Source organism: Prinia subflava, chromosome 4 (genome assembly GCF_021018805.1).
Source record: "Prinia subflava isolate CZ2003 ecotype Zambia chromosome 4, Cam_Psub_1.2, whole genome shotgun sequence".
Classification (NCBI taxonomy): domain Eukaryota; kingdom Metazoa; phylum Chordata; class Aves; order Passeriformes; family Cisticolidae; genus Prinia; species Prinia subflava.
In genome coordinates this window covers 1,561,694-1,581,269 of record NC_086250.1, presented here as the reverse complement: position 1 = coordinate 1,581,269, position 19,576 = coordinate 1,561,694, and the positions used below count along the sequence as shown (strand labels likewise).

General features: G+C 46.1%; 1 protein-coding gene across 14 annotated transcripts in view; it reads right to left on the bottom strand.

Moving 5' to 3' along the window:
• The window catches only part of CACNA1C (calcium voltage-gated channel subunit alpha1 C), a 429,198-nt gene that overhangs the window by 59,813 nt on the left and 349,809 nt on the right, over positions 1 to 19,576 (bottom strand). For all 14 annotated transcript variants that reach the window (XM_063395089.1, XM_063395096.1, XM_063395092.1 and 11 more), the window contains 7 exons: positions 18,407 to 18,494; positions 17,254 to 17,361; positions 16,692 to 16,744; positions 16,433 to 16,579; positions 15,357 to 15,558; positions 14,729 to 14,887; positions 13,453 to 13,563 (listed from right to left, as the gene is read on the bottom strand). In XM_063395089.1, coding sequence (XP_063251159.1) covers positions 13,453 to 13,563; positions 14,729 to 14,887; positions 15,357 to 15,558; positions 16,433 to 16,579; positions 16,692 to 16,744; positions 17,254 to 17,361; positions 18,407 to 18,494 — 868 coding nt within the window. The remainder of the gene's footprint in view (positions 1 to 13,452; positions 13,564 to 14,728; positions 14,888 to 15,356; positions 15,559 to 16,432; positions 16,580 to 16,691; positions 16,745 to 17,253; positions 17,362 to 18,406; positions 18,495 to 19,576) is intronic.

The window sequence follows — 19,576 nt, the reverse complement described above, 5'->3', positions numbered from 1 at the left end:
AGAGCACATTTTTCCCCCATTTTTTTTCCCCCCAAAGGTAGCAAATGACAGTGTATCACCAATAATCAATAAGTTCATGAAAGGCTGAGCATAAATATGCAGTAGCTGACTGGAATGGAATCTCATTTGTGCCAGAGGAGCAGACATTTCAGAATGAGTATGCCAATCACTTTTAGGTTTCCTAGTTGCTGAGATTAGATGCTGAAGAAACCAGGGTTTATTTAGGTGCTGATGGAGGCATTGACATCTCTGGGCACCATTTCTTCTGCTTTTTGTGTGTGTGAGATCCTAAATGTGACATCTAAGAAGCCTCAATAATAACAGCAGGGAAAGCTGCCCAAGGGGGTCTGTCTGAAGCTCAGAGTCACCTGGAGCCCAAAATGGGAATCTGTGGAGTGCTGTGCACCCCTCTGAGGCACAGCAGCCCTCAGGGGAAGGGGCTGTTGAGTCGTGGTCCTGGCTGGGTTTGGGGCACCCTGCAGGGTCACTTGTGGGTTAGTTTGTGCGCAGTTTTTTATCTGCTTAGTCACAGGTTTCCATTCCTGCCTCTTCTGAGGTGTCTGGCAAAGTTTAACCACCCCCTCTGAGAAAAAAAAGGTCTCTAAAATGAAGAGCACAGCAAGGTGAGGGCTGTTCCCTGGGTGGGATGGCCCCAGAGGAAGGTGATGCTGCAGTGCTGCAGGGAAAAAGGGGAGGACGTGCAGACGTGCATGTTTGTATTCCTGAATACAGGAATGAAGGATCCACAGGAGAAACTGAGACACAGAGAGAACTGCACAGCCCAAAAGGAGGGCAGGCTGCTGCAGGATGACCTTGCCACCACTTCTCTGAAACAATCCTGCATGCTAAAACAACAGAAAGCAGCATCCAGTCCAAATTAGCTGAAGAGAGTACATAGGAAGGAGAGAGAGGGGCTGATACCCTGACACTCAGTGGGATTTCTTAGCAGAAGTTTCCTGCTGATTGAAAAGGGCAAAGCAGACTTTGCTGGGGATTTGCAAAATGAGATGGACTGCTAGTCTGGCTGATGTTTAGTTAATACAAGGATTTGTTTTTGAAAATGCTGCAGGCTGTTAAGAGCTGAGAGAATCAGTTCTCAGACTCATTAAAAGTGGCTTTCCCTGAAAGCACTTTTGCAAAAGGGACAGTATTGAATCAAAGGACATTTACACAGCTCCGTGGCTCTGGGCACACGCTCTCACAGCAGATCTGGGGGATTCACCTGTGTCCTGAACCATCTGACAAAGCTACAATAGCTCCTGACACGGAATGGAGGTGAGTGTCAGATGCAAATTCTGTTGTGCTGAGATCCCATTTAGCCATAACAGCAATCAGGGAAATTAGCAGAACCTAATAGAGAAGGAATCAAGTGGAGGATGCAGCTGCTCGGAGCTCCTGACAGGCTGCAGGGAAGCAGCATCTATTTGCATACTATCTATCAACTCCCATCCCCTGATGGATTAATTCTGAGCCAGAGTCCCTGCAGTTCACCTACAGGCACTGTAATGAGTCACTGCTGCAGGGAATTAAACAAGGCTCCCTTCTACTCCCTCACATCTTTCCACAGACAGGCAAAGGAAAGAGGAGTTTTCATCACTCCAGACTATTCTGGTGAGCTCTGAAGGAGACTCATGACTCTCTGCTTATTCTGTAAGAAAACAAGACCAACTCATAGCCCAATAAGACACTCATAAATGTTGATGCTTTCCTTTATTCTCCCTCACTTGTTTCATGCTCTCTCTCACAATGAGGGCACCTGTAAAAGCAGACAGGTGTCCCCTGAGGTGTGCTTGGACATCCTGAACACTCTGCTTGACAGAAACAAAAGAGTTAGAGGGCCTGAATGGCTCTGTGGTCTGGAAAAAGACCCCAGATGTTCATTTCTAGGTCACTGGTAGAAAACAGAGGTGCCTCCTTACTGCCCCCTTTGAAGTAGACACACCTCCTGATTGTTTGAGATCCTGTAGGTCCTAAAGCAAATTGCAGGTCCCTCTTGTGCTTCTGGGGAGCAAATAACTCCATCACAGGAAAAGCCCAAAAAACCCCACTGCCCGAACCAAGGTCCCCAAGCCACTATTTGGCAAACTTTAACATTTATGGAGGCTGGAAATGGAGAATCTCTTTTCTATGCTCTACACAGCTAATGATAATTGATAATTATCATTATCTGGAGGACATGACTAGAAAGGACAATATCATACCTGTGAACCGAGAGTTTCCATCTCCAGACTTTGCAATCCAGCTCATTTTAGAGCTGTATTTTCTGAAGAGCCCCAGGAGTGCCTCATGCCCATCCATCATGGGATGGTTTGGGCTGGAAGGGACCTTAAAGATCTTCTATTTCCAACCCCTGCCATGGCCAGGGACACATTCCACTATCCCAGGTTGGCCAAAGCCCCATCCTGCCTGGCCTTGAGCACTTCCAGGGATGTGGCACCCACAGCCTCTCTGGGCAGCCTGTGCCAGAGCCTCCACTCCCACCCTCACAGTAAAGAATGTTTTCCCAATACCTAATCTAACCCAGCCCTCTTTCAGTTCAAGGCCATTCCCCCTTCTCCTATCATTATGATTCCTTGAAAAAGACCCTCTCCAGCCTTCTGGCAGGGCCCCCTCCAGGTGCTGAGGGTGGTGGCAGGGCCATCTTACACCTCCCTCTATTTCATTTACTCTAAAGTGGTTAAAATACACGAGCTCCCAGCCACGGGGGAGGCTTGAACTGCACCATTCTGGTCCCAGGTCCTCCAAAGCCTGGGAGAGAAGCATGGCAAAGGCAAGATGGGAGCCTTTACTGTGAAAGCATCTCCCAGACACAGCCAAGAGTGCATTTCCAGGCAACAGGCTGAGGAGGCCTGAGGAAATGACACCAGGAAAGCATGCTGGAAGCAGATGATTCAACTAGCTGGTCCTGATGTAATTTTTGGCCTGGATTGCTCTTAACTGCCTTTGAAGGGAGGGTGAGTAATGCCTCTGAACAATAATGACTAAGGCCTCCTTGATAGAAATGCATGAAAATGGTGGCAGAATAGCTGAAAGCTCTCTTATAAATTTTGCTGTCCACCTAGGAAATAGGATAAACACTCCTGACCTTCCTGCAGGTAGATTGTGGCACAGCAATACCCCAGGAGGAGTGAGGCCCTTTTTCTCACCAACACAAGCTCACAGCAGTCATTTGACAACTGCTGCCCTGCAGCCAGAAACCAGACTTGTTCTCAGCCAAGAGAAACAAAACCAGCACCAGTTTCACCAGAAAGACTGAGAAGTGAATGTGATGCTGGACAGATCTTTTATCACAAAGTGCATTCCACGAGAACTCTGCTGTCAAATTCCATTTGGAAGAAGAATCTGCAAAGAGTTTGGAGGGTTTAGAAGCAGCACGTATTGATGAGAGCCTGTAAAGAGCTCCTGAAGAAGGCAATAAACCAACCCAGCAACATGAAACAGTCCTGTGAAAAGAGCTGAAGGATGGGCTTTATCATTTAGGATTGTCTGTCTCCTGAGGCAGGACTGGCAGCCCAGCCCAGGCAAGAATGGCTCAAAAAAAGGAAAACTCAGCCTGTGAGAGCAGAAGTGCCAGGGTGAAGAGTCACTTGAAGTAGAGGGAAGAGGAGACAGTGGCAAGCAGTGGGTGAAGAAGCATTTTGAATATGGGGCTGGGCTCAGAGTGGCTTCCCTCTCTCTGAATGAAGCATGGGAGGAGGCTGTGGGCTGCTCTGGTGGGGCTGCTCTGGTGGGGCTGCTCAGGGGATGGGGGTACTGAGTGGCACAATGGTGCCACAAACACCACAGTGGGTATGAGCAGTAGGTTTTTTTACATGGTTTCTTTTTAAGTTACTCCATTTTCACAAAAGGCTTAATTTTATATGGATTAGAGCAGGTAATAATACCTATTTTTATGTGATCATAAATTGTAACTTGCCAAAAGAGGATGGTCACCTGTTGTTGTTTAAATTTTGGGGAGTCTCCCGGGGGACCCTCCCCGGGGACCCTCCAAAATTCCACAATCACCCTCATTCTACCCTTGGGGAAGCAGAAACAAAGAAAACCAAGATTTCCAAGGTCTCCAAAAGCCAGCTGCACGAGAGAAGGGAGATCACCTCTCTTAGATGTCAGCCAGGTGACCATTTGCCAGTGGAAATGTCACCTTCTAACATGATGAATGCTTCTTTACAGGTGCTGTATTACAGTCTGTTATCTGGTACCATTCCTACGTGAAGATTCACCTCTCTGAGAGCTTTTGACCCTTTAAAGCAGCCTCACATGAATTGAGGGAGGGTTGGGATTTTTGGTCTGAGAGAGAGAGCAAACTGCTTTTCCCTGGCACTGTTCCCTTTCCAGGCTGCTGCTGCTGCTGTGAGTGAGGCCCTGGTTCACCATCCCACTGGGCTTTTAACACCGTGTGGATAATTTTCTCTATTAAATAATTAAGTGCAATAGCTAATACAGTGCTTCCCACACTGTGGCATTGCGCAGTCATATAATTATTTTTGATCATTTATAACGACATTAAAACCCCCAAGTGCCAGACTGAAAATACATCTGTCATAATGTTGCAGCAATATTCAAAATCTCTGGGCATGTTTGCTGTGAAGGAAAAGGTCCTTTAGCACTGGAGCTCTTACACAGCTCCTTTCTCAGCCTTTTCTACTGAACTCTCCATTGATCCTTCAGAAAGCTGGAGGATTGCACAGCTCTGGCTGATCATTGTTAGAGATTTCTCACATTCTCTGTAGTAATTAGAGGATGTATTTGCAGAAAATTGCTGGCCTTGTCCTCCAGGAAAGGGAACATCCTGCATTTAAACAACAGATGTAACAGGGGAGCAGCAGATCAAACAGCCTTTTTGTCCCTCACCAACTGTTTCCACCACAACATGAAAGGACGAGTTCTTTTCTGAAGAGGGAAGTTTGTTCTGGATACTCATTTCGTTGTTGGCCTCTTTCTTAGGGGCAGCAACAAAGGAACCAAACAAGGTGCACTCTGCTCGTGTCCCTGTGACAGACATATTTATTTTAAATAAAATGGGAAAGAGCCACTTTATACAGGATGTCAACCAGAGCTGACAAGGAAGGCTTTGATGCCTCCTGACCCAGATTCAAGCAGAGCTATGAGCTGGGATCTAGGGTGAAAGTTTCATTTCTCATCACCCACCTCGTTCCCTGTGTTACATTCACCTACCCAGTGTTTTTCACACTGCCTGACTTGTTTAGGTTCAGTCACGCCTATGCCATCTCAGAATATGAGCATATGCACAATAGAACAACTTCAGTCTGGCACTGCTTTCTTCTCCTTCAAAGTGTTTGGAAGGGCCAGATTTCCTCTCCCACACACCCCCAGGAGCTGGTGAGGAGCTCAGTGAAATCTAGAAGCCATCAGAGAGGATTCCCTGTGCTTTCACATGGTAGAGAAGGCAGTTATCTGCTAGCTAACTCCCCATTTGTAGAAACTGCCTAAATCAGCCTCATCCCTGAGGATTCTGTTGCAAATTCTCTTTCTCTGTATTGGCTGGAAGGTTTATTATTCAAGGCTCTCCTCCATGGGCCATCAGTCTAAAGCAGGGATGTGGTTCCTCTTTCTTTAAATGTCCCTGCATTGGCAGCACTCTCTCCTGAGGTGTTCCCATTAAGGTATATTCCATATACCTGGAATAACAAATCCAGGCTTTGGCTCTTGGCTGGTGGCTCTTCCAAGGTCTGTGAGAACACCTCAGTGCTGAACAGCTGAGACAATGCTGTGGCACAGACTGGGCTGCAAAAGGCTCCCTTTCTTCCTTAGCCTCTCTTTCCCTGCCTTTTCCCGGACTTTTGGGCAGATGGAAATTCTGTCAGGCCAGCAGCTTCCAGGAGCAGGTCTGCCAGCTGGCTGTGCCAGCCCCCTGGTGTGTATGAAGGACTGGGATGACCTGGGCTTCTATGTCCAGAATAAATATTCCAAGTATTTTTTCCCACCAAAGTCGCCCAAACGTGCTGCTCTGACATACGGTACTTTTAGTATTTACTTTTTCACAAAGGGATAGAAAAGAGGCTCCTTCTCCCTCCCAGCCCCATGGACATGAAGGACAACATGGCCTAGGCTCTGCATGGTGTGTGCCTGTGCAGAATGCACAGCAGTCCTGGCAGACAGGTAATCCCACTAAGATGAGGCAGAGGGGTGATTAACAGAGGGTTATGATTTTTTCCCCTTTTTCTAGTTTATTTCCCAAACCCTGGAGGCTGGTTCAGCAATCCCTTGAGAGCCTCAGGCTGACTGCACACGAAATGCAGTGTCTGCTGTCTTTATCTGGGCATGGCAAAGGGGACATCAGGGATTTCTGGTCCTGTGGCAGCTGCTGGGCTCGCTGAGGGCAGTTCCAGCTGGGCTGATGGGGGTACAGAAGATCCAGAGGATTATACAAGACAAACTTCACCCACAACAAAATTTGGGGTGAAAAAGGAAAGCCTTTCTGAGGGGACCTGATGATGCATTTTGAAACAGGGCTGAGTTTAATCTGCAGAAGTAGGGAAACATACTGTACCCAACTTGTACTGCAAATTACCCTGATGAGACAGGGAGGCTCTGTGGCTGAAATTCTCATGTGTTTGAACACGGAGACCTGGGATGCCTGCCAGGGAGCTTCAGTAAAATGTAGAAGCACAAAAAGATGCTCATTAGCTTAAAAGGTATGGGGTTTAATTCAGATTTTAATTTTCTAAAAATCCCTTCCCATGTTTACTTTTTTTCCAGTCCTGTTTCTGTTTTTCTTTTCCTTCCATCACTTTTTGTCCAATCACTTCTTCCTCCATTTTATTAATACTTTACTATTTCAAGGTCTTCAATTTATTTTTTTTTCTTTCTGCCTTTAAGGATATTTTATCTTTTCTCACTCTTCATTGCCTTTATGGCTTTTCTTCCTCCATAGACTTGGGTTTTCTCTCTTTTCCTCTCAGACCTAGTCCTTCCTGTTATTTTAGTTCTTTCCTCCAGCTAACAAACTCTTACTTGATCATTCCTAGTTCTCTCCCTGCTTACTCCTTCTTACCCAACATCAAGCAGAGCTCACTCTTCCTTTTTTTTTTTCAGATGGTGTATATTATTCCCCACCCACAGGCTTTGACACATAATCAGCTTTTTGCTCTTTCTTTTGCCTTTTAAAGCATTTCTTTCACCCAAAGCCAGGGTGGTGGTTGGAGACTGCCCTTCCCCTTGCAGTGAGTACAGGACTCAATCATCAAATACTCCACGTGAGGCTGCCCCTCCAAACCAGAAAAGATCATCCTGAAGCTGTGGAAACAATTGGGTGGCTACCAAGGTTAAGGACCTGCCAAAAGCAGCAAGGGAAGTCTGCAAAGGAGGAGCCATTGGAGAAGCACACAGCCTCTGTGGAGGGAGGCAGCACATTTACACAGCTCCAACCCCTGATCTCTGCCACCACACTGCACCCCAGAGCACGGGATTCTCAGCTAAATATGATCCCTGTTGCACAAAGCTGATGTGTTCCTCAGCTCAGAGCAAAAGGCCACTCAGTTGTGTCCAAAAGATCACTCAGCTGATTTTTTTTACCAGTGCAGGATGTCTTTGCTTCCCTTTCTCCGTATAAGCTGGAGAAATAAAACACTGTGGTGAATGATGCCAGGGCAGCATCCTAAGCTATACAGGGATTTCTACATGTACTAGAATGAAAAAGTACAAAAACCATTAGATTTCCAAAGCTAACCAACATTCTCTCTGTGGTGCAAGGGGATATAAATTTCAGCTGTTTGTGAAAATGCTGAAGCCTCTATCCTGACCAAGGAATAACAGATCATGGGTTTGGTGAGAAAGAAGAATGCATAGTATGAAGCAGCCAGTGTGACTTTAGGAGAGGCTGCTCAAAGATCTGTTTATAGGCATAAATGTATGAGAAATGCGCTGGTAAAAAGGGAACAAAAACAGATGAGTCATTTTGCAGGTTTTAGAAGAAATATCTGTACATCAAATGCATGATAAACGCTGACTGAGGGGAGCTTAAAGAGGAATAAAGAAGTGCAAATGCATCAGGGGAGAAGGAAACACTGAGGACACGGAGGCTCAGAAATAACCACGGGTTGCACTTCTGGCTTCCACTGCAGGGAGGGTCACAGCTCCTGCTGGGATCTCATGGGATGTGTGCCTTGTGCTGGATGTGCTTGTTTGAAACAGCCCCTGAAGCCTGAACTCTGCTGCAAGGATGGCAAGGGTGCAGAGTGAAGCAGCAGAGATAAATGAGGGGCTGCAGGAGCTCTCTGAGGCAGGACAGATGGCGTTGTCACAGGCTGCTTTACAAGAGACATCCATAAACACCCAGGGAAGAAAGGTGCTGACAGTGTCTGGTAAGTGGAACAGACTTGTGATCTGCAGTCTCTCTGATAGTCACAATTCCACAGAGGAAACCCCCAAGATTCCCTTTCCACACGCAGGCACGGATTTGACAAGATAAATGATCATGTGCTTCACTTTCTGCACAGCAGCAATTCCATGGATGTGCCTTCCCTAGCTTGAGATGGCAGGCACAGCAGGAGAACATCCATAGCTCTTGGATTAGTGGTCCTACCCTAGCTAAGAAGGGGACAGAGGAGGAGTTTCCTGAAAGAAACAGTAGATGTGGCTCACCAGGAAAACAGCCCGTTCCAGGGAGCTGGGAAGAGCTGAAATTCCTGGAGGAATATCCATCCTCACATAAGCATGTACACTGACAGATGGTGAAGCTTCATGTGAATAGGAATTTTAAATCACTGTCTTGAACTTGAAAAGATAAACCCCAGGCAGGTTTTGTAGAGCAGCTGGGCCTTCACGGGCTGGCTCTTGTGGGGATTTCTTCTTTAAGAAGCTGGAACAGTGGTAGCTGTGAGCACCACAGGCAGCACAGCACCTCATTCCCTTTAGTAGTTTTCTCTGGAAAAAGCCTGAAGCAGCAGCAGCAGCTTTCTCCATGCAGGAATTGGAAAATAGCTCAGCAGACTGGCTGGAGAATTTATAAAATTAGAAAAACCAAGCAGCAAAAGTCCTTGGCTCAATGGTGGTACTTTTAGACTGTCTGTCTCTTTGAAGTAACTAGTCTTGAATCAGTTTATGAGCACCAGCCAAGACAAACACTGAGGTCCATTAGGGAGTTTTGCTTCAGAGCAGCATATTAAAACTCTGCAAGGGGATGCAGGGCATCTGTAGTGGATGTTTTCTTTATCAGCAGCCCTGAGCACCCCAAATCTCTCCAGCTCATTGTTAGCACACCCTCCTGACAAAAGTGCTGACATGGATGAGCTGTCTGGCACAGTGCTTAGATAAATCCTGCAAAAAAAGGGGGAAACTGCCCCTCTGCAGCAGAAGTGCCACACAAAGCCCCAGGGTCTTCACAAGCCTTGTCCCAGCCTGGCATGCACTGACTGCCCCGGCTCAGCAGACCAAGCAATGCAGAGCACTGCCCACAGAGGAGGGCAGCTAAAAGGACAAGTTTCAAAGGGACCTGCTGACCAGAGCAGCCAATCTCAGCAGTGACAGCTTCACAAATTTTCTGCAAGTGTGAGGAGAAGAGCCCTGACTTGGGCTTGGCTCCTTATCCCTGCAGCTGCCTTTCCATCAGTAGAGCCTTGCTCCACCAGGAGAACCAGGGCAGGGCTGGGTTATCCATGCTGGCTCTTTGGAGCCTGGCACGTGTGTGAACCTGCTTCTGTATCTGTGCAGCTGAGTGGGTTTGCTTTTCTCTCCTCTAGTGTCAAGAGTGGCAGCTCAGGAGGATGTCCCACAGGATGGGAACGAGGAAATAAAAGAGGGATACAGTAAAAACAATCTATTCAGTCAGGCTGCCACCTTTCCTGCTGCTCTGCAGGTAACACACAGGTAACACAGGGGGTGCACTGTGTTCAGTGGACCTTGGCAATGGCAGGTTAACAGCTGGATTTGATGATCTTGAATGATCTCGATGATTTTCCACCCCATTTCCAATAGAATCTGTGTGTCTGTAGCAATGGGTGCCACACCATGGGCAGCAGCAGGAGCTCTGCACTTTAGGCTTCCCCTAAAGCTGCTCCACGTGGGCACATCCCTGTGGGGAGTTCTGTGACAGGGCAGCACGACAGCAGCCCCAGCACCTCAGGGACCTGTCCAGTTCCCTTCCCAGCCCTCCCTGGTGAAGGTGTGGGTAAAAGCAGCCCGTCCCCCTGGTGCAGGGAAGCCTCATCCCTGTGTGGCTGCTGCTGCAGAGCCTTCCCCCCTTTGGGAAGTGGCTGTGCAGGGGGAGCTCTGTGGAGCCTGCTCCAGAGCCACAGCTCAGCTCCTGCTTGTCTTGCTGCAGTTGAAGGCTCAGCTGCAGTGTCCACCACTGGGTTAGGCACAAAAAAAGAGAAGAAAACAGATTGAATGTTGCCAGCTTCAGTTCTGTGCTCAGTTCTGTTCTGCCACATTCTCCTGGGGCTTGTCATTAGAACACAACACCTTCAGCTAACCAAGATCCTCCTTTCTTGCTGTCAGTCATAAAGCTTACAGCTCTTTTATTTTAGGGTATTCTTCAGACAGAAGAGAGTGATGTTTGGGCACAAATTCAAAATGAGACAAAGCAGCTTCAACAAAGGCTGGTTTGTGTTTTATTGCTCAGGAAATGACAGACAAATCTGTCTGCAGCAGAGAGGAGCATTTAATCTTGCCATTCCCCATCTGGGAAACACTAGTGACACTCAGCATCTCATTTCTTTGTTGGGGGAGACTTGGTTGGTTAGAAGGGACAGGTAATGATGTACTCCCAGGTGCCAAAGAAATGGTTTTGGACTTTCCCAGCTGGTGTTCCTGGGGACAACTTCCATCTACAAATGCAGTTTGGCCACAAGGTCTGGCCAAGCAGAGGATGGAGGTAACTGCTGCCTGCATGCTGGGAACTCCCACTTCAGGATGTGCTGGGAACTCCCACTTCAGGATGTGCTGGGAACTCCCACTTCAGGACATATCCCAGGCAATTCACCCTCAGTACTGGTGTGCACCCTGAGGAGAAGCAATGGTGCTCCCAGGGTTGGTCCACATCAGCCCCAGTGGTTGGATGGGAGAAGGGGCTGCCTCCTTTGGAGAGCAGGGAATGAGGGCTGCAGCCAAATCCTTGCATGTAACAATGACAGGTTACAAAGGAATTTGTCTTTCCAAACCTGAGTCACTGAACTGGTACTCAACATAATTCAGTGTGAATGTGCTGCAGGAGGAAAGTCTGTTTGCTGTGTTAGCTGTTTGCACAAGGTCAGTCCTGCTTTTCTTCCCTGTAATCCTTTGCTTCAAAAAAAAATTTTTTTTTTAAAATAAGTTATTTAATTACAATAGAGGTATGAGTTAGTACCATCTTTGGCACACAGGCCAGACCAGGATTTGAAATATTTACTGTTAGTGCTGGCTATTCTTCCACCTGAGGTTGTTGTCTGAGCCCTAGCCCAAAAGACTTCATTAAGACTCTCCTATTGTCATCATAAGGAAAATTTCTTTTTCACTTTCACTTTTACTATAGTGTAGTAGCTGGGGATTGAGTTTGGAAATTACAGAGTCATGGAAAATTGGGCTGAGAGGGGCTCTGTGGTCTATTCCATTTGCCTGTCTCAAGACAGATCATAGATTCCTAAACTGTCTTGAATTAAAGATTCTCCCAACTTAATTTTAAATCCTCAAACTGTAGAGATTACACAATTACTTTACGAAATCTGTTTTGATGTTTTGCCATCCAGAGATATATGCTTACTCTCAGCTGATTTTTTAAAATATTTTTTTGTGCAGTAAAACTTGAAAAGGAGCTTGAACAGAGGAAAGTAAACCACTTTTAGTAGAAAGGACTTCCACTATCATCAATGCCATTTTCTCACTGTTAGAAGCAACAATGTCAGGTAAAGCCTTCCTTGTATATTTACAACACTCAGTATTTGACCTGGCTGAACTTCTCCCCTAAATGTTCTGAACCAAATTCTGCTGAGAAGAATCTCCCCTCTCCCTGAAAGTTCAGAATCTCCTGTAAAGCAGAACTGCAAAATCAGAAGGACATCATAAAGCCTGTGAGATGCACTTCTGGGTACATGGTGTGCAGGTAAAACTTTTATGAAGTACAGAAAATTTGCTTGCTAACAGACACGGTGAAGTCTCAAAAATAAAAGGTAGATCTCTCCTGAAAATTAAAACCCCTGCTGAAACAGATAATGATGCTTCTAAATTTCCCAAGACACCATTTGAGGTCTCACAAAAACCCTCCAAAACCCAGTCTTGAGCAGGACTGCCAAGATCTTCTGACTTCCAAGAGAATTGCATCTGAGATAGGATAGTGATATTTGGCTTGGGTGAAAAACAAAATTGTGACTATAACAAGAGGAAGCCTTGGTAAAATTCTGACTATAACAAGAAGAAAGTGTGGAAGAAAGAGAGAAGCTGGCTGGGAGTAAAGTCAACATGGAGTTGAAAAGAAAAAAATAAGGCCAGATTCAGTAGAAATGGAGAGCAAAGTTTCTGAACTGAGGATGAAGAAGATGTTAGATTATTCCTGGGAGGAGCTAAATTCAGTGATCCCCTAACTTCAACATGAAGGACAAGCATGGCTCCCAGACATAAAATTCTCATTTTTACCAGTAGCATAACTGATGCTTCAGAGAGCATCTTGACCATCTCCACAATGCTTCAAAGCATCCTTCAGGATAAAACCCCACACCTCAGGGTACCACTGAGGATATGAAATGGTACCTTGAGATATGAAGATATGACACGAGGGACCTATATTTAGGTATCTGGATTCAACTTTTTATGGCACATCACTGAATTTAAACCCCACAGAAGAAAGTCTTGGGTAATTCTGAGAGGTCAGGATCTTTGTCCTTGTCCTGCAGCAGCTGTGGGAACTTAGCTAGAGGAGCTTGGAGGTTATAATCACACCCACAGTGCAGCTATACCAGCATAATGTCATGGCCCAATGCACAGGACAATACTTTCAGACAGGACCTGCTAGGGTACTGAATATTATCAATGAAGTCTGAAATTCCAAACTAGAGCCATCCAAACCATCACTGAGATGAAGCCCTCCCAGAAGAAACATTTTTTTTTCCAAAGCTCATAACTCAAAATGAGTCATGCTTGATTAACTTCACTCGGGTCAGGAGATTAATCATGAGATGCTATTTATAAATTATACAAGGAAAGTCAGGGAGAGAGCATTAGAATAACATTCAGAATGGAAGACATGTTATAGCCTTAGCAGAGTGTCACTGTGATAACTTAATGAAAACTAGGAACTGTCTCCATTAGCAGGTTTTTTTAGTTTTTTTTTTTAAAGTGTGTCTACTCTCCAGCGAAAAAGTTATTAAATATGAGTGAGACTCCAATCCAGAGAGCAACTGCCCAGCTCAGCTCTTGGTGGGGTGACAGATGAGCAAGTTTCACCTCCTCCTTCTCCTCACAGCTGCCCCGCACACATGCACACACACTTGGAGGCCAGGGGGCTGCTCCTGGAGCACCTACCTTGGGCTTGAAGGCAATTAGCTTCAGGACCATCTCCACAGTGAAGAGGCCAGTGAAGAGCATGTTGAGGATGTTCATGGCTTCCTTGAACATGCAGCTCTGGCCGTAGTGCTGAAAGAAGCATCCAGCAGGGTGTGAGGAAGGACACGCCGCAGTCAGGAGCGCGCAGGAGCCCTCCCGCCCTCCCTTCACGCCAAGCCCCTCAAGGAACACCCCAGCAGCTTTCATTTTCTCAATTAAGAATCCCCCTTTCCCTTCATAAATAAGCTCTCCCATGCCTCTATCCGTTTTTGCCACCTGGCTCTTGATCTCCTCTTTTTAGAAGAATCTTTTTGAGGGGTGGTCACCAAAGTCATACTTATCATTCCAATTCAGGGCTCATTATAAATTTCCACAATGTTACAATACAATCTCCATTTGTGTTTTTTATCTCAACCTCCCCTAGCACCTGGATTAATTTTTTGTTTGATTGTGGCTGCACAGTGAGCAGGGGTTTCACTGAGCTGTCCATAATGACCCCACGCCATTCCCCAAGTAATTACACTAAATTCAGGATTCTGCAAAGTACATGAGCAGCCCGAATAATATCTGTCCAATATGCATTATCTTGCATTTATCAACTCTCAATTAAATTTGCAATCATGCTGCCCATTCACTTAACTTTATTAAGATCTTATGAAGTTACTCTCCATCTTCTATTGATTAATTCAAGCAGTGTCTTCTGCAAGTGTTGCCACCTCAGTTTTCATACCCCTGTTTCCAGATCAAGACACTTGAACTGATTGCTTTCCTCGTTCTAAGGTCACCTTCCAGTTCATGTTACAAGACCCCATTTGTAGTTGCTTAACTTTAATAAACTTCAAACAGCTGGGATGGATTTTCATGTTCTGTATTTGATTTATTCAAAGCAGTTTCAGTTAAAACAGTTCAGCTGCAGCTGAATGCAAGGCCAGGGAAAATATAGTTTTGAGGCATTTTCACCATTTTTCTTGAAAGGCTCCAGTACTTGCAGGACTGTTTGGAGATGTGATATTTGTTTTTAAGGAGTCCAAACAGAAGTGTTGAAAGTGTCAGACATCAGCAGGAAGAGGGTGAGAATCAGATTCCTCATTTCAACTACACGTCCTCAGAAGTGAACATTGTACAATCGTTTTCTTAACATGCTCATCCCTCTCCCTCAACACACGGTGTGAGGGTGAAAGGAGGTCTCCACCTCAGCCATTTTTGCGTTTTCCCCACCAAATCTCCTACTTCATCCCCTGGAGGTTTTCCTTACCTGCATGGCCAGGCAGATGGTGTTGAGCAGGATCAGAACGAACATCAGGTACTCGAAATAGGTGGAGTTGACCACATACCAGACCTTGTACTGGTACTGGTTTTTGGGGATGTATCTCCGCAGGGGCCGGGCTTTCAGGGCATACTCTACACACTGGCGCTGTGGGAGAGGCAGGCTACATTTAAAACTCAAACCCAAAATGTCAGGCTGCTCAGCCACCTTCAAATGTAACAAAAACGTGTCCCGAGTGTTTTACTGAAATTAAAAAGCTTCGTAGAGGAATTTCTGTTAGGTCGCAACATTAATGTGCACATTGTACCTGCTAAAGAGTTTTATATACAATTACTTTGGTCATTTGCTTTGGCCAGACACTGCTGTTGTGCTCATTGTGCTAATCTCAGTGAAACAAATGGCACAGCAAACATTTTTAAGTAACTGTTGTTCCTTGAGAGAATTTTACAGCAATTTTTTTTTTTCTACCTGACTCCTAAAAGATGACTGCAAAGCCAGCTTACAGTTTTATCTTGTTGGCAAGCTTAACATTTTCCTCTCTGTATGCCTTTATCCATTAAAAGCTTATTCTCAATGCATTTTCTACCTTTATTGACTGCAAGGAATTGTAAATTACCTGGTTTTTGTCCAGCTCACAGTTCTTGTACTCTTGTTCTCCTTGTTCCTGAAATGTGACGATGACGAAACCAACGAAGATGTTCATCATGAAGAAAGCAATGATGATGATGTAGATAATAAAGAAGATGGAGATCTCAACCCTGTGATTATAGATGGGTCCCACATCCTCCATGTGGGAATCAATGGACCTATACAGCAACCTGAAAGCAAACAGGAGCCAAATGCAGAGAAAATCTGCAACTGCCTTGAGGCCTTATAGGTGATGATATAAAGTTTAACTTTGTGATATTCTTCTACGTGTATCAAAATTAATTCACTCAGGGATGTGCAGACTTGTGTCGATCTGAGTGCAAACTCTTGCAAAAGAGAAGACCTGGCTCTAACTAATTCTACACATTTGAACCTGTTGAGGGGTGAAATGTCTTCACAGTTGAACAAAATCCTGCTCTCCAGTTAAAAAAAGACAGGAGAGTCCCAACAGAGTTGTTGGGAACTGAGTTTTGTGACAAAGGGGATCCCAGGAGTCAGCAGTTGTTAACACCACTGTTGGCATCACTGGTGACACAGGTGAGGGTCACCCTGTAGGGACACCCTGCACATCCACGTCACCCTGAGTGACCCTGAGGGTGTCCCCAGCTCCCGTGGCACAGACAGCAGGGCCTGGAAGGACTCCCCATGTCTGCCAGAGGCAGCACTGCTGTGTTTCACACTGCCCTGCTGACTGATGGGGAAACCTGAAACCTGGCAGTCCTGGAAAGGACCTGACGTGCATTTTACATTCATTTATACACATAATAATTGTAACAAATACTGGTATCACTGCTACTAATGGAAATCATCTTTTAAGAACTAGAGACAGCGTTTTGCACTGTTTACAAGTACAGTAACAGGAATTCCTGCAGGCCCTGAGGAATTTACAAAGTACATATTACTCCGGTGCTACTATTGCTATATTTAAAGCTCTAGACTTATTTAACTGCTTAGAAAGGGGACGACTGTGCTCTGGCTTTGAACTTTCTCTTTTGAAATGAATGAGGACATTGCTGGTGCTGCAGTGGCCCCAGGGGCACTCACTCTGGCCAGCCCTCGAAGGTGGAGACGGTGAAGAGGGCCATCATGGCAGTCAGGACGTTGTCGAAGTCAAACTTGCTGTTCTCCCAGCTGCGGGGCTGTATCATGGGCTGGCTGACCTCCCCGTCCTTGTAGGTGATGTAGTACCCTCTGTGGGTGGAGAGTGGGGACACAATAGAGTGGGGACAGTGGCAGACCTGTGCTGCTGGGTGCCAGGGGCTGTGGGCAGCCAAGGGGAGGGGTTGGAAAAGCTCAGACCCACCTGCACTCTGCTTCTGTCTGCTTGGAGCTGTCAGTGCAGCTGTACAGCTTGCCCTTGGGAAGGAAGGAAAAGGATTGAAGCTTCTGCTTGTACCGTACTTTAATGTGCATGTCCTGAACACTTGTTGTCAGGGGGTGGTGATAGGCAAGGAGATAAAAGCAGGCACGAAGGAGTGAATGAACAACCCCCCCATGGCCATCTGGTGTGCCCCTTCCTTGCTCTGCAGGGTGGGAGGGGGAGAGCCTGCAAGGACCAACCCTTGGAACAGCCCCCTTCACCTTCCTGGGACCATGGCAAGGTGAAGCTGTTCAGGGAAGAACATCACAGATCATTTCTTCTGATCACAGAGATGGGCAAGAGTTCTGTACATGCCCAGCTCCAATTTGCAGAACTGCTGGTAGCAGAAGCCCAGCTAACACTGACAGTGCTCCAAATGTGTCGCCTGTTACACACAAAAGACCCCATTTTCCCTTCCTCAGGTTTTTCATGTTGTCTTTCTTCCCATCATGTTGTCTTTCTTCCCATCCCTTAATGGATGAGTGGATGGGCCCAGTGGTTTTACCTTGAACAGCTGGACTCCAATGCAGGCAAACATGAACTGCAGCAAAGTGGTGACAATGACAATGTTCCCGATGGTCCGGATGGCCACAAACACACACTGCACCACGTGCTGCAAACGGGAGGGGGAGAGGAACAAAAGTCACCCTGGGGATTGTTCTCAACTGTTCTGGCTAAGGCAGGAGCCCAAGAGTAAAAATACCAATAATAAGAAACAATTATTTAACCAATCCCCATTACCCAAGTGACGTTTCAGACTTGTTTCATTTCTTGCTGTACTTTTAGAAGCAGGCAGAAAGGGGTAGGAAAATACCAGAACTTCCCTCATAGTTAGGCACTCACCAGCACCAGCACACAGGAGGGAATTTATCTAATACAGAAAGGTTATATTTAGGGTTGTGGGCCCATCTGTAACCCCAGAAAACCACATCATTTCCCCTCTGTGCTGATGGGGCCCTTCAGCTGAAAAGCAGTTTGTCAGAAAAGGACCTGGACATCCTGGTGGACACAAATTGAATATGAGCCCTCAGTACAGAGATGGCAAATGGTATCCTGGGCTGCTTCAGGCTAACCTGCACTTTCAGCAAGCTGAAGAAGGTGATTCCTCCCCTTTACTCAGCACTGTGAGACCCTGCCTGTACTGGGTCCAGTTCTGGCTCCCCAGTATAACACACTGGAGGAAAGGCAGCAAAGAGCCACAGAGATGACTTAAGGGATTGGAGAATCTCTCCTGTGAGAAAGGACTGGGACAGCAGGGTCTGTTCATCCAACAGGAGGCTCTGGGGAATCTGGTCAATGAGTATTTATGGCTGAAGGGAGGATGCAGAGGAGGCAGAGCCAGGCTCTTTCCAGTGGTTCCCACTGACAGGACAATGGGCACAAATTCAAACAGAGTGAGTTTATCTGAACATTGAGAAACACTTCTGCTCTCAGGGTGACTGAGCACTGGAACAGGCCATCCAGAGAGGTTGTGGAGTTTCTCTCCTTGGAGGTACTCTCAAGCCTGGGCAACCTGCTCTCAGTGGCCCTGCCTGAGCAGCTCCCTTCCAACCCCAACCATACTGTGATTCTGCTGAAACATGACTTGAACCACTGCAGAAGCCCCTGCAGCCTGAAATAAACCTGAATTTATAGTTTGCAGAATGGACTTTTCTAACCTTGAGTCCTTTGGCTCTGTTGATGGCCCTCAGAGGTCTCAGGACCCGCAGAACTCGCAGGATCTTCACCACGTTAATGGCACTGGACCTGGGAGAAAGCATTGGAAGGTTTGAGAGCCACAGCAACGTGGGGAGTGTGCGGCAAGGACACATCTCTGAAATCCTGCACAGCCTGAGACTGCATAAGGTATTTAGTCAACTCTTTGCCATGGCACTTCAGGGACAAGGAAACCAATTTCTGATGTTTTCTTCAGAGGTCTGGCGTCTTGTTCTGGCTTTCATCATCTCTGCTGTGTTAGTGAAGGGGGAATGGAACATGGGCAAGGTGTCTTTTTAGAGCAGGGCAAACAGATTCTGGAGATATCTGTGATACAGAAATTGTGCCAGGATGTAGTCATCACCAAGGCATTTTCAGATAAGGTTCAAAGAAGTGCTCCATTGAAATACTCCTACAAAAGTGAAAAGTCCAGGAGACTTCAGCATTAAAGGGAGACTCTCCACCTGGAGTTTGATCCTAGAGTGTGTTTGGCCCCTGAACCCACAAATCATTTAAGTGTGAGCATAAATTTAAGGATGTGAAAACTCCCACCGAATTGATTAGGATGATTTCTGTGCTCACTTTTAAGTACTGAACACAGATATCTTCAGCACAGAGCCCTCTGTGCCTCCCAAGACCAAAACCCTGACTGAGAACCTCCCTTGTGCTCAACGACATTCTGTTCTCCTGATTTTGGGAACAGTTGTAATGTTAACACACCAAGAGCCTGACTTAGGTCTGTAAGAAGGAAACAGCAGGTCAGAACAAGAGCTGTGCCATTCTTCAGGTCGTGACTGAAAGCCCAATGGACCTTACAAATTGTCCTGCTTGATTTGGTGTGCTACATATGTGAGCTGCTGACCTATAATGGTAATAACTGGGAGCTTGTTTCTTATTGGGTGTGTGTTACTAATTAGAGAACTTCCTACCTGACACAAAGCCAAGTAAATCTACAAATTATTAAGCAAATTAACAAATGAGCCAAAGGAAAACAACATGACAGAACAGCCACTCTGAAGATTCTCAAACTCTTCAAGTGCTTGATGGCCTTCCATTGACTAAGATTCACAGCATCTTAGGAAGCAGTAAAACATTATCAACCTCATTTTCCAAACAGGTTATCAAAAGTCCAG